This window comes from Aotus nancymaae, unplaced genomic scaffold (assembly GCF_030222135.1).
Source record: "Aotus nancymaae isolate 86718 unplaced genomic scaffold, 86718_ANA_hifiasm-v0.15.2.pri h1tg000010l, whole genome shotgun sequence".
In the NCBI taxonomy this organism is placed as follows: domain Eukaryota; kingdom Metazoa; phylum Chordata; class Mammalia; order Primates; family Aotidae; genus Aotus; species Aotus nancymaae.
In genome coordinates, this window is record NW_026988421.1 from 41,098,886 (window position 1) to 41,111,987 (window position 13,102).

Here is a 13,102-nt window from a genome sequence, read left to right on the forward strand (position 1 = left end):
AGCAAGTTCTTAATGACCTACAAAGAGACTTAGATTCCCACACAATAATAGTGGGAGACTTTAACACTCCACTGTCAATATTAGACAGATCAACGAGACAGAAAATTAACAAGGATATCCAGGACTTGAACTCAGACCTGGACCAAGCAAACCTAATAGACATTTAGAGAACTCTCCACCCCAAATCCACAGAATATACATTCTTCTCAGCACCACATCACACCTACTCTAAAACTGACCACATAATTGGAAGTAAATCACTCCTCAGCAAATGCAAAAGAATGGAAATAATAACAGTCTCTCAGACCACAGTGCAATCAAATTAGAACTCAGGATTAAGAAACTAACTCAGAACTGCACAACTTCATGGAAACTGAACAACTGGCTCTTGAATGTTGAACTGGTTAAACAATGAAATGAAGGCAGAAATAAAGATGTCCTTCAAAACTAACAAGAATGAAGACACAACATACCAGAATCTCTGGGACACATTCAAAGCAGTGTCTAGAGGAAAATTTATAGCAATAAATGCCCACATGAGAAGCAAGGAAAGATCTAAAATCGATACCCTATCATCAAAATTGAAAGAGCTAGAGGAGCAAGATCAAAAAAACTCAAAAGCTAGCAGAAGACAAGAAATAACTAAGATCAGAGCAGAACTGAAGGAGACGGAGACACAAAAAACCCTTCAAAAAATCAATAAATCCAGTATCTGGTTTTTTGAAAAGATCAACAAAATAGACAGACTGCTAGCCAGATTAATAAAAAAGAAAAGAGAGAATAATCAAATAGATGCAATAAAAAACGATAAAGGGGATATCACCACAGATTCTACAGAAATACAAACCACCATCAGAGATTACTACAAACAACTCTATGCACATAAACCAGTAAACCTGGAAGAAATGGATAAATTCCTGGACACTTGCACCCTCCCAAGCCTAAACCAGGAAGAAGTCGAAACCCTGAACAGACCAATAACAAGGGCTGAAGTTGAGGCAGCAATTAATAGCTTACCAACCAAAAAAAAATCAAGGTCCAGATGGGTTCATAGCTGAATTCTACCAGATATACCAAGAGGAGCTGGTACCACTTCTTCTGAAACTATTCCAAACAATAAAAAAGAGGGAATCCTTCCCAAATCATTTTATGAGACCAACATCATCCTGATACCAAACCTGGCAGAGACTCAACAAGAAAAGAAAACTTCAGGCCAATATCCATGATGAACATAGATGGAAAAATCTTCAAAAAAAATACTGGCAAACCAATTGCAACAGCACATCAAAAAGCTTATCCATCACGATCAAGTAGGCTTCATCCTGGGGATGCAAGGCTGGATCAACATACAAAAGTCTATAAACATAATTCACCACATAAACAGAACCAAACACAAAAACCACGTGATTATCTCAATAAATGCAGAGAAGACCTTTGATAAAATTCAGCAGCCCTTTATGCTAAAAACTCTCAATATACTAGGTATCAGCAGAATGTATCTCAAAATAATAAAAGCTATTTATGACAAACCCACAGCCAATATCATACAGAATGGGCAAAAATTGGAAGCATTCCCTTTGAAATTTGGCACTAGACAAGGATGCCCTCTCTCACCAGTCCTATTCAATATAGTATTGGAAGTTCTAGCCAGAGCAATCAGGCAAGAAAAAGAAATAAAGGGAATTCAATTAGGAAAGGAGGAAGTCAAATTGTCTCTATTTGCAGATGACATGATTGTATATTTAGAAGACCCCATCATCTCAGCCCAAAATCTCCTTAAACTGATAAGCAACTTCAGCAAAGTCTCAGGAAACAAAATCAATGTGCAGAAATCACAAGCATTCCTATACACCAATAACAGACTTAAAGAGAGCCAAATCAAGAACAAACTGCCATTCACAATTGCTACAAAGAGAATAAAATACCTAGGAATACAACTAACAAAGGATGTAAAGGACCTCTTCAAGGAGAACTACAAACCACTGCTCAACGAAATAAGAGAGGACACAAACAGATAGAAAAACATTCCATGCTCATGGTAAGGAAGAATCAATATTGTGAAAATGGCCATACTTCCCAAAGTAATTTATGGATTCAACACTATCCCCATCAAGCTACCTATGACCCTCTTCACAGAACTGGAAAAAATCACCTTAAACTTCATATGGAACCAAAAGGGAGCCCACATAGCCAAGTCAATTCTAAGCAAAAAGAACAAAGCTGGAGGCATTATGCTACCTGACTTCAAACTATACTACAAGGCTACAGTAATCAAAACAGCATGGTGTTGGTACCAAAACAGAGATATAGACCAATGGAACAGAACAGAGGCCTGGGAGGCAATGCCACACATCTACAACTAACTGATCTTTGACAAACCTGACAAAAACAAGCAATTGGGAAAGAATTCCCTGTTTAATAAATGGTGTTGGGAAAACTGGCTAGCCATGTGCAGAGAGCAGAAACCGGACCCCTTCCTGATACCTTACACTAAAATTAACTCCAGAGGGATTAAAAACTTAAACATAAGACCTCACACCATAAAAACCCTAGAAGAAAACCTAGGCAAAACCATTCAGGACATAGGCATAGGCAAGGACTTCATGACTAAAACACCAAAAGCATTGGCAACAAAAGCCAAATAGACAAATGGGATCTAACTAAACTCCAGAGCTTCTGCACAGCAAAAGAAACAATCATTAGAGTGAACTGGCAACCAACAGAATGGGAAAACATTTTTGCAATCTACCCATCTGACAAAGGGCTAATATACAGAATCTACAAAGAGCTAAAACAGATTTACAAGAAAAAAGCAAACCCATTCAAAAGTGGGCAAAGGAGATGAACAGACACTTTTCAAAAGAAGACATATATGAGGCCAATAAACATATGAAAAAATGTTTATCATCACTGGCCATTAGAGAAATGCAAATCAAAACTACATTGAGAACCATCTCATGCCAGTCAGAATGGCGATCATTAAAAAATTTGGAGACAACAGACGCTGGAGAGGATGTGGAAAAACAGGAACACTTTTACACTGTTGGTGGGAGTGTTAGTTCAATCATTGTGGAAGACAGTGTGGTGATTCCTCAAGGACCTAGAAATAGAAATTCCATTTGACCCAGCAATCCCATTACTGGGTATATACCCAAAGGATTATAAATCGTTCTATTATAAAGTCACATGCACACGTATGTTCATTGCAGCACTGTTTACAATAGCAAAGACTTGGAACCAACCCAAATGCCCATTGATGATAGACTGGACAGGGAAAATGTGGCACATATATACCATAGAATACTATGCAGCCATAAAAAACGATGAGTTCGTGTCCTTTGTAGGGACATGGATGAACCTGGAAACCATCATTCTCAGCAAACTGACACAAGAACAGAAAATCAAACACCGCATGTTCTCACTCATAGGTGTGTGTTGAACAGTGAGAACACATGGACACAGGGAGGGGAGCATCACACACTGAGGTCTGTTGGCGGGGACTAGGGGAGGTACAGTTGGGGGTAGGGAGTTGGGGAGGGATAACAAGGGGAGAAATGCCAGATATAGGTGATGAGGATGGAGGCAGCAAACGACATTGCCATGTATGTACCTACGCAACAATCCTGCATGTTCTTCACATGTACCCCAGAACCTTAAGTGCAATAAAAATAAAAAATATATATATATATAATTTAGTCTGTTATTTTTAGTCAAACCTAGACAATGTTTAATGGAGATCATGTTTATTATGACTTTGAAAATTAAAACAATGAGGCTTTCTGTGTTTCCTTTTCATTGTAGAGTTACCCTCCCATGTACAATGTGAAGGACATGCTTGTGCCGACTGCAGTCTGGAGTGGGGGTCATGACTGGCTTGCAGATGTCTACGACATCAATATCTTACTGACTCAGATCACCAACTTGGTGTCCCATGAGAGCATTCCAGAGTGGGAGCATCTTGACTTCATCTGGGGCCTGGATGCCCCTTGGCGGCTGTATAACAAAATTATTAATCTAATGAGGAAATATCAGTGAAAGCTGGACTTGAGCTGTGTACCATCAAGTCAGTGAGTACGTCGTGTGAAAATGTGTTTGCTTAATTTCTGTAAAACACTTGTTTTCCTTTCCCAGGTCTTTTGTATTTTTATATCCAAGAAAATGATAACTTTGAAGATGCCCTCTTCTCTCTAGTTACGATTAGAAACACACTAGCTATTTTTTTTCTTTAATTAGGGCTGGAATAGGAAGATAGTGTCTCAACCATGGTGGTGTCTCTTTAAGTCTTTTAAATATTATTAATGTGTGAAAAAGTCATTATATCTATTCTGTTCTTAAAATTTTAAATATACTACATTGATTTTTTGCCCTTCATAGGACAAATTAATACGTATGTTGGAATTTTTAAATTGTGTTGTCATTGGTAAATCTGTCACTGACTTGAGTTAGGTATAAAAGTACACAGTTTTCATGTCCTTGCCTTAAAGGGCTCTCTAGTCTAATGGCCTTGTAGTTAGAGATCTAAATGACATTTGATCACGTTTTCCGGCAGTAGGTGCATAGTCAAATCTAGAAATACCACAGCTGTGCCAGTAACAAAGATTCTACAATGAATTTATCAAACCTAACTGTGACAGCTGTGATTTGACACATTTTAATTGCTCAGGTTACATGAAATAATCTTCTAGAGTCTTCAAAAACAAATTGCACTGATTAAAAAAAAAACAAAATATGTTTTAAATACTTGAAGACTGATACACTCAACCATCTATATTAATGAACTCCAGATTTCATGCCAGGCCATAGTTCTACTTATCTGAGAAGCAAATCCCTGTGGAGACTATATCACTATTTTTTTTTCCTGAGATTAATACACTCTTAGAATCAGCTACTGTCATTATTGATCATATCTGTATGAAGCCAAAGCCCATGGTTGCCCATGAGAAGTGTCCTAGTTCATTTTCACCCAAATGAAGTGTGAATGTGATGTTTTTGGATGAATGCTCAGCTCAGGGATTCATTTTGTCTTAGTTTTATATGTGTCTTTATTTTGAATACACCTGCTTCACGTCCCTGTGTTGGGAAGTCCATATTTTTATGCTTTTCTTGTAGCATTGTTTTTCTACAGTATTGTCCAGTGGACAAAATGACAATTGATATGTTTTTCTGATATAGTTATTTTAGCTGCAGTAACAATACAGTGCTTGGTATTGGCTAATAGAAGCAGGCAGAATACTACTTTGTAATGTTTAAAGTCTTAAACTTTTCAATAAAACTGAGCCTCATAGGCCCAAAGAATTGTGTGTCTGTCTTTTCTCTTTTATTTAATAGACATTCAATTCTTCCCTTTCTCTCTTGGCAAGACTTGGAACTCTTCTTTAAAATAATGTGTTTACTTGGGAAACGAAGGGCTACCAAGTAACGAGAGCGATTTAAAAAAAAAAAATCATGTTTTTGTTTGCCACAAGAGGGCACTCTTGGCTTTTCTTGCAAATCTTCCCAAGCCCCCTTCCCTCACTACTTTTTCTAAGATTTTCTCCAGTGTCTTCCTCTAGGGAAGGTAGAGAACTTTGTTGCATGATGAGCCAGTCGGTAATTTGATGGCCAGCCATGGTTGTATTTCTGTTCAGGAGTATGATTACTTCTTGCCTAGCGGATAACATCTGGAAGACGTTCTCAAGGAATAGCTGCCCCTCAAATGTAAACTGAAAATAAAAGTTTGCCTAATAGGTAAATGACTGATCAGAACTTCAGATGTGGTTGGGTGATGGGTGGCAGGAGGAAAAGGTTTTAACTCAGGCCTCACACATATATAGGACTGAACCCAAATAATGATTATTTTGTGTTTGTAGGTATTAAAAGTGTTAATTTGTTAAATGTAAACATTAAAAATATGCTGTAATTTGATCTCTTTTCATTTATTTTTTAACATATGAAGAGATTTTCAAAAAGAGAAGTCACCCTGATCTGTTGTGACACTGAAAGGCAACTTTGAATAGTAATTATTCTGATTTTTTAAAAAGTTATCCAACCAGTATTTTATTATGTTGTTAGGTGCAGATTTCAAGTTCAATTCTGAACTAAGCAAGTAAAACTCTATCTCTGTCAAATTGTCTTAGCATTACTAAAAATAATACTTTGCATTTTGCATTGTGCCTTGTGGGGTTTCAAAGCCTTTTCATAAGGCTTCGATCTTTGCAATAACCCTCTGACAGGTGAGGCGAGTATTTCTTTCTCTACTTTCCAGGCAAGGGTATGCCTTTTAATGGGGATGATTTTATTTGCCTTAAAATTTTCAGAGAAGTTGATGAGAGTTTCAATAGTATGAGTGAGTAGAAGCACCCATTTGCATGTGACGTGTGATTGAAATATAAAGTGTTTAAAACCAAATATGCACCAGTATTTGGACTACTAGAAGCATCAAGGGAGTGTTTGGAGGGAGCTAACATCCCCACGTTCTTCATCAGCATCTCCTATTGTTTTTGGCATGGCTAATTGTTTTCTGAGTCTTTTGTAAAGTGTCACATAAAAGCAGCTTCCGTGCCCCATTCCAACACCAAATTCCTCCTGAAGAGATACCTTAGAACCAACCCTAGCCCTTTTCTGCTCACTTTGGCTGCACCTTGCTTTTTTAACCCTAGCTAGTCTTGTCTTGACTTTTCTGAGACTGCATTTTTAATCTTTAGTCTTTAAAATGAAGGATTCGATTTTGGTCTTTGAGATCATTCCACCTCTATGAGTCTTCCATGATACACAACACTATACATTTCTAATATCCAGGAACAGTTTTAGTTAGTATCCTTACCTACAAACTAGGCCTTACCTAATTTGAGAAAGAAAAGAAATCATAAAGGTTACTTTAGAAAGGGATTATGTGACTGGTAACAGGCTTTGCTACTACATGTGCTAGTTGCAGGAAGTAGGGGAGCAGTATCCACAGTCTTCTGGTGAGTTGGTGCCATATAACTTTGAGATTGTGATTAGTATGCAGAGACTTGATTGTTGTACTCTCAGAAAAGTGATTTGGCCCCTGTAATAAGCAGAAAATAAAGGATTCCTGTCCTCCAACCCTGCCAGAAAAACCATGCCAAGACAAAAATGATATGCAGGAAGCCATGATCAGCTGGAGAAGAGATATGGCATGGCCAAAGGTCTAATGCCATCTGTCACAAAACACCCCCTTTTGTGGAAAACCATCAATTGAATAAGAAATGGTGTGGCCAAAGTTCTAATGCCATCCGTAAACACCCCATTTTAGGGTAAACCATCTTTATAGGTAAGTAGATCCAATCTACATCAACCAGTACTCCAGAAAAAAAAATTATTTTTTAGCCTCAATTTAGAGCCAATATCCTTTAAAATGAATCTTAAGTCTACAAATATATTTTGAACACTCATTTTATATAAGACGCAGTGCTTGGTACTGTGAGAAAAAGTCCTACAAGAGATACCCTGTGCTTTAAAAAGACCTATTCATCTAGCAAGCTACTAAGTTTTTGTGCAAATAAGAACTGTCTAAAGCTGCAAGTGTGCCAAACTGAAGAAATGATACCATCTTAGTTCTTCATAGAGTTCAATTTTATTTTGGTCCATTAAGCGATGCTATTTTTGGTTACCTGACATATTGTTCAGCATTCCCCATGATATAGAGTGGAGAACTAATACATCTGTAATTCATCATTTCCCCTGGGATGGTTCCCTTGGGATAGTTAGATAAAAACTTCTGTCCTGGTCAGCTGCAAGTGCAAAGATGGCAGAGAAGCTAGTTGCTAGTCTTCAAAGTGCCATGAAGTCAGAGGGGAGAGCCCCGACAAAGCAGGCTGAAGCCACAGCTCTCAGGTTTTGCTGCCCACAGCTTTCTGCAATCAGCACATGGAGACTATTCTAACAGTGATAGAAGATGGATGCACCAAAGCAGAAAACGAATGGGTTGGTTGGGGTGGGGGCGCTCAAAGAAGACAGTCTTGACAGCAAATCTAGCAGCTAAATTCAAAGTAAGCAAACCTGCCAATGCCAGTCACTTAAAAAAAGTCTGCAAGAGCATCCAAAGCACCCAAGCATGATAACTGAGATCACAAGAACAGGACAACGTGTGCTGAAAGGAAGTTTGGGGCTTAACTTCTGTTGAGGGTAAATTTGAGTGATATTTTACTTACAAGCAGAAATCCATTTTTAGTGCTGAGAAAGTGAGCTCTAATGGTTCCTTTGGAGTAGTAAGAAGGAAGCTCTTCTCCGAAACACTGCATCAAGGACAGGACCATGTCTAGTGGGAATAAGAAAGAAAAGTTTCTGGGTTGCCCTAAAAGTGACATGAAAACAGCATTGGGAAAGGGAGGAGATGGGGGGTGTGGGTGAAGGTGAACAGCCTAGGAAGGACAGGTTGTTTAATTGGAAGAAACCAGGGGCCTGCATTATACCTATTTTCTGCTATCTAGAAATCAAAGCAGCAGCATTAGAAAAATACATCCTTGTTCCCTTTTTGCATTGGCTGTCAAGAAGCTCAACGCTGCTTCTGAACCTTTATCTCATTAACAGCAAATATGTCAGTAGAATATAATCATATTTTTATGGCACACTGGGTTAAAAAAGGCGGCTGTGGGACTAGAGGCTACTGCTGAGGGCTCCTGGGAATGAGCATCTAAGGAATGTCAGGATTCCATCAGTGGCAGTTAATGAACACACAGAAGTTAGAAGATTCTGAATTACAAATTGGCCTATGTATCTATATGCTATATATTATATATTATGAATTGGCCTATTACATATGTATGCATATATGCTATATATTATCGTAGTTTTAAGCCCATATGTTGGTCCATATTTTTGTAGTACTTGTTCTTTCCTCATAATAGATGGCTTTGTATTTTTTATTTCTCTTTACATAATCTTACTTGATTTTAATTTCAAATTACTCAGTTATCTTTCAGGTAACATGTGGAGTACAAATTTAAAACTGTATGCATATTACTTTTTGTGTTTGCCATGTGCTAGGGCTTATGATTTTACTGCTGTAAACCCACAGCAATAATAATAATTCTACTTCTTGGCAGGGTGAGGAAGCCAGCTCTTTTGAGGATTGGATAAAATCACTTCAAATAAAAAACATTTAGCCAATGCGTGGCACCTAGTAGGTGGGCTTTACACGGTAGACTTAATATTTTTCCATTTAATATTCTCAATTTCCCTTTGTAGGGAATTGTGGGGATAAGAAAAGGCAAGCTTCAAGGAATGAAGGGCTGACCCCAACCACACAGATAGGAGACACTAAGAAAGAACTGGGAATGCTTCCTGGCTTCAAAGCTTGTGTCCAAAACGTCTATCCTCTAAGGGACCCTTGTGTCGTGTCATGGGTTGAACGCGAGGATTTTTATGCTGTTCCCAGGGTCTCCCGAGAGCTCTCCCTAGCACCGACTTGCTTGTGCTCGGTGTCCCCCGGCCCAAGGACCCCAGTGGGGTGGTGGAGAAATGCAGGGGATAGAGAGAGCCCCCCGTAGCCCAGCGCTGTCGGCCGGGAGTGGATTCGGGGAAGGGAGGCGGAGGGCGGGGGCAAGTTGGCCCAGCGAAGCCGACAAGGGGGAAGGGCAGGGTAGTGGCCACCTCACCTGCTCCTTCAACAGCCTCCAGGGAGGCTTCAGGAAAGCGCATCTCTTTCTCTTGATGAACAACGCAGGTGGTGGTTTGCTGAATTAACAGTTCCCACCCTAAATACAACGGCTTTTTAGCCAGATTGGCGCTGACTGGGCGTTAAATCCAGCATTTCCCCGGCAAAGCGGAGCCCTCTCTCAGCTGTGTGGTGCCTCCCCGCTCCGATCGCGGGCCGGGCGCCCCGGGAAGCGCCCCCGAGGGTAGCTCCGCGGCCGGGCTGCGGCCCCTCCCGGAGAGCCTGCGTGCTGGGGCTCTCCAGCTTGCTGCCCGCAGGCCAGGAAAACTCTCGGGAGAAGCTGGAGCTGGCGGAGGTTCCCATCCGGCCACCTTTCCCGTCTGATTTCCTGAGCTGACGGTCACCGCCGGCGGTCGGGGACCCGCGGTTCCCTCTGCGAAGGGATCATTTCCAGTTCGCGGCTGGATAGACCGCAACACCCGAGCTACAGACCGCTTGCCGCTTTAAACAATTTTAAAAAATGCGGTTATGCTTGCGTCTTTATGAAAGCACATGGATGTAGTTACACGACTGCATTAAAAAATACAAACAGTTCTACATTGATTGGCAAGATGCGCTTTCTGGTGGCAACGGAAACCGTTTAGTTTGAGACTCGTGATGACACACGTGAACTGAGTTGCCAAACTCATAGAAACTCCGCACGGTAGATCTGTACATTGTATCGTGTTAATTGTACATCAACTGAAAAACCAGAACATAGATGAAAAGTACTAAGTGCCCTGCCTGCACGCACGTATAAGAGCCGCTGAGATGCGGCTGTAGATGAGCATGTTTGCAGCAATCAAGCGCCGCTCTGCCGGGTGGATTACTTACTCAGACTTCGCACCGCGGGGAGAGAGATGGAAAGGCAGCTGACGTCACTTGGGGCGGGGCCCGGAGTCCTGTGAAAAGTCGGTGGGACTCGAGCAGCAGAGCAGCTGCTGTCCGCACAGCCTCGCCATGAGCTGCCACAACTGCTCCCAGCCCCAGGTCCTTTGCAGCCCTGAGCAGCTGTTCCTGCAGCCCCTCTGGGACCGCGTGAGGAGCTGGGAGGCCCTCATACTGTCGCCCTTCTTCCCTGTCATCTTCTCCATCACCACATACGTGGGCTTCTGCCTGCCCTTCGTGGTGCTGGACATCCTGTGCTCCTGGGTGCCCGCGCTACGGCGTTACAAGATCCACCCGGACTTCTCGCCGTCCGCGCGGCAGCTGCTGCCCTGCCTGTGGCAGACGCTCTACCAGCACGTGATGTTCGTGTTCCCCGTGACGCTGCTGCATTGGGCCCGCAGCCCGGCCCTCCTGCCCCACGAAGCCCCCGAGCTGCTCCTGCTGCTGCACCACGTCCTGCTCTGCCTGCTGCTCTTCGACACGGAGTTCTTCGTGTGGCACCTGCTGCACCACAAGGTGCCCTGGCTGTACCGCACCTTCCACAAGGTGCACCACCGGAACCCGTCCTCGTTCGCGCTGGCCACGCAGTACATGAGCGTCTGGGAACTGTTTTCTTTGGGCGTCTTCGACATGGTGAACGTCACGCTCCTCGGGTGCCACCCGCTCACTGCCCTGACCTTCCACGTGCTCAACATCTGGCTGTCCGTGGAGGACCACTCCGGCTACAACTTCCCTTGGTCCACTCACAGACTGGTGCCCTTCGGGTGGTACGGGGGTGTGGCGCACCACGACCTGCATCACTCTCACTTTAACTGCAACTTTGCCCCGTACTTCACACACTGGGACAAAATTCTGGGAACGCTGCGGCCTGCATCTGTCCCAGTGCGGTAATGTGGCTGCGGTGGGTGCCCCTAAGACTCGGGACTGCCTTTCATACTTGAATTAAGAGAAACATCTGAGCAATATATATATATATACACATATATATATATTTTAAGCAACTAACTTATTAACCGATGAAAACCATAGATAAAACCTGGTGTATTTTTGTAGTCTGACAAAGCAATTTACGTACGGTTTGTGTATCAATACAATTTTGTGTTCTTAGTATTCGTAGTCTAGCTCACTTCAACAGCCTTGAATCCTGGATGTGAAAAAGACATTCATCACAGGCATATTTAGAGTATCTCTAAAAGGACTTGTTTGTAGAATAAGGAATCCTATGTTTGAAAGTGTTCTAAAACCTGGCTAAAAGAACATATTTTTATGGATGACTCTAAAAACAGTTGAACATGTTTCTGCTGGACAGCAGCCAAGATTAGAGTGTCTTTTTATGTTTTTTATAGAACTGTATATTTATTTTGAAAGAAATGTTTTTCGTGCTTTAAAAAAGAAAAAAAGAACATGTGTTGACTTGCATTTCACTGGCATTTTGACTGATTAAAACGGGAAGAGGGAGTGGGGATACCAAGTGTCCTCCTAAGCTTCCATCAGCCTTACCATGGAAAGATAGGAATCTGGGTGTAGGGTATTTTGTTGGGGGTTGTTGGAGAGAAGGAGGCAGGAGAAGGGGGTCTGTTTGCCATTGTGCTCTGGAAATTTCATGGAGGAAAAATATGCTAATATTCCTGATGCTTTCAGCTCATTTCTGCATAACAGGCAAATGATAGGATTACTCTGTAAAGTTTCATAGAGAGATTAACACTGGGCAATCATTTTATTATTTGTGAGAAAGGATTGATTAGGGGAGGAACAGAATTGGAGGTGTGCCTTGCTTTGCAAAACTTTTACGTCAATTGCATACACTAGAGCGGCTGATAGATACAGAAGGGGGTTCTGAGGAAGGCCCTGTTTTCATGAAGCCATCCTTAGCTATTGCAAATGACCATCAAAACGCTGCTTCTGAAATCTGGAATTTTTGTATATTCAGTTTTCTTAATTAAAACATACATGCAACAGGTACAGCCCTTTCTAAAAGAAAGATAAAGTGAAATTTGGCCCTGGATCCCTGGTTTTTCATCTAGAAAAGGAGAAAGTGTCCCACGTGTTCTTGTAGGTGGCAGTAAATGTTCCTATTACTAACTACACACCCAGCATCCATCATGTACCCCCTCTAACTCCCGCCTATTCATTTTAATTTTATTTTTGGAATAGAGTTTATATATGTAAAGTTAAAAATCAAGACAATTTAGACAAAACATAAAGAATGGCAGTTTTGTGTGTAATTCTTGGCTCGTTATATTCAAACAAAATTGTCATGTTTAAAGGTAAAACATCCATCTAGAGACCTGGTCTTCACAGTCAGCCAAATGAGACTCCCAAGAAATCTGGTTAGACCCTCCAAATGTTTGGCAGAATTCGCCCAGAAGGTGGAGTCGCACAGACAGGTTTCCCATGTTCCTTAAACATGTGTGTTCCTTTAGCTTCTTGACTGAAGTTATGTCTTCCTCTGTCTGTATCAGGATCAGGCTAGGATTTAAAGATGACATTGATTTATAAAAGTGAAATCCATGAAAAGAGGAAGTGAGATGTGAGGGGAAAATGCTACATTGGCGGTAGTATATTATTATCATGTGG

At 41.4% G+C, this 13,102-nt stretch overlaps 2 protein-coding genes across 5 annotated transcripts in view; both read left to right on the forward strand.

The window, feature by feature from the left end:
* Positions 1-5,904, forward strand: part of LIPA (lipase A, lysosomal acid type) — a 45,902-nt gene extending 39,998 nt beyond the window's left edge. For all 4 annotated transcript variants that reach the window (XM_012454737.2, XM_064374122.1, XM_064374123.1 and 1 more), the window contains exon 10: positions 3,802-5,904. In XM_012454737.2, the coding sequence (XP_012310160.1) occupies positions 3,802-4,035 (234 nt within the window). In that variant the 3' untranslated portion in view covers positions 4,036-5,904. The remainder of the gene's footprint in view (positions 1-3,801) is intronic.
* A 4,056-nt stretch (positions 5,905-9,960) lies between these two features.
* On the forward strand, positions 9,961-11,944 carry CH25H (cholesterol 25-hydroxylase). The gene has a single exon (XM_012454701.2). It carries the CDS (start codon positions 10,598-10,600, stop codon positions 11,414-11,416), a length of 819 nt encoding a protein of 272 aa, XP_012310124.1. The 5' UTR covers positions 9,961-10,597; the 3' UTR covers positions 11,417-11,944.
* Positions 11,945-13,102: the final 1,158 nt, after the last annotated feature.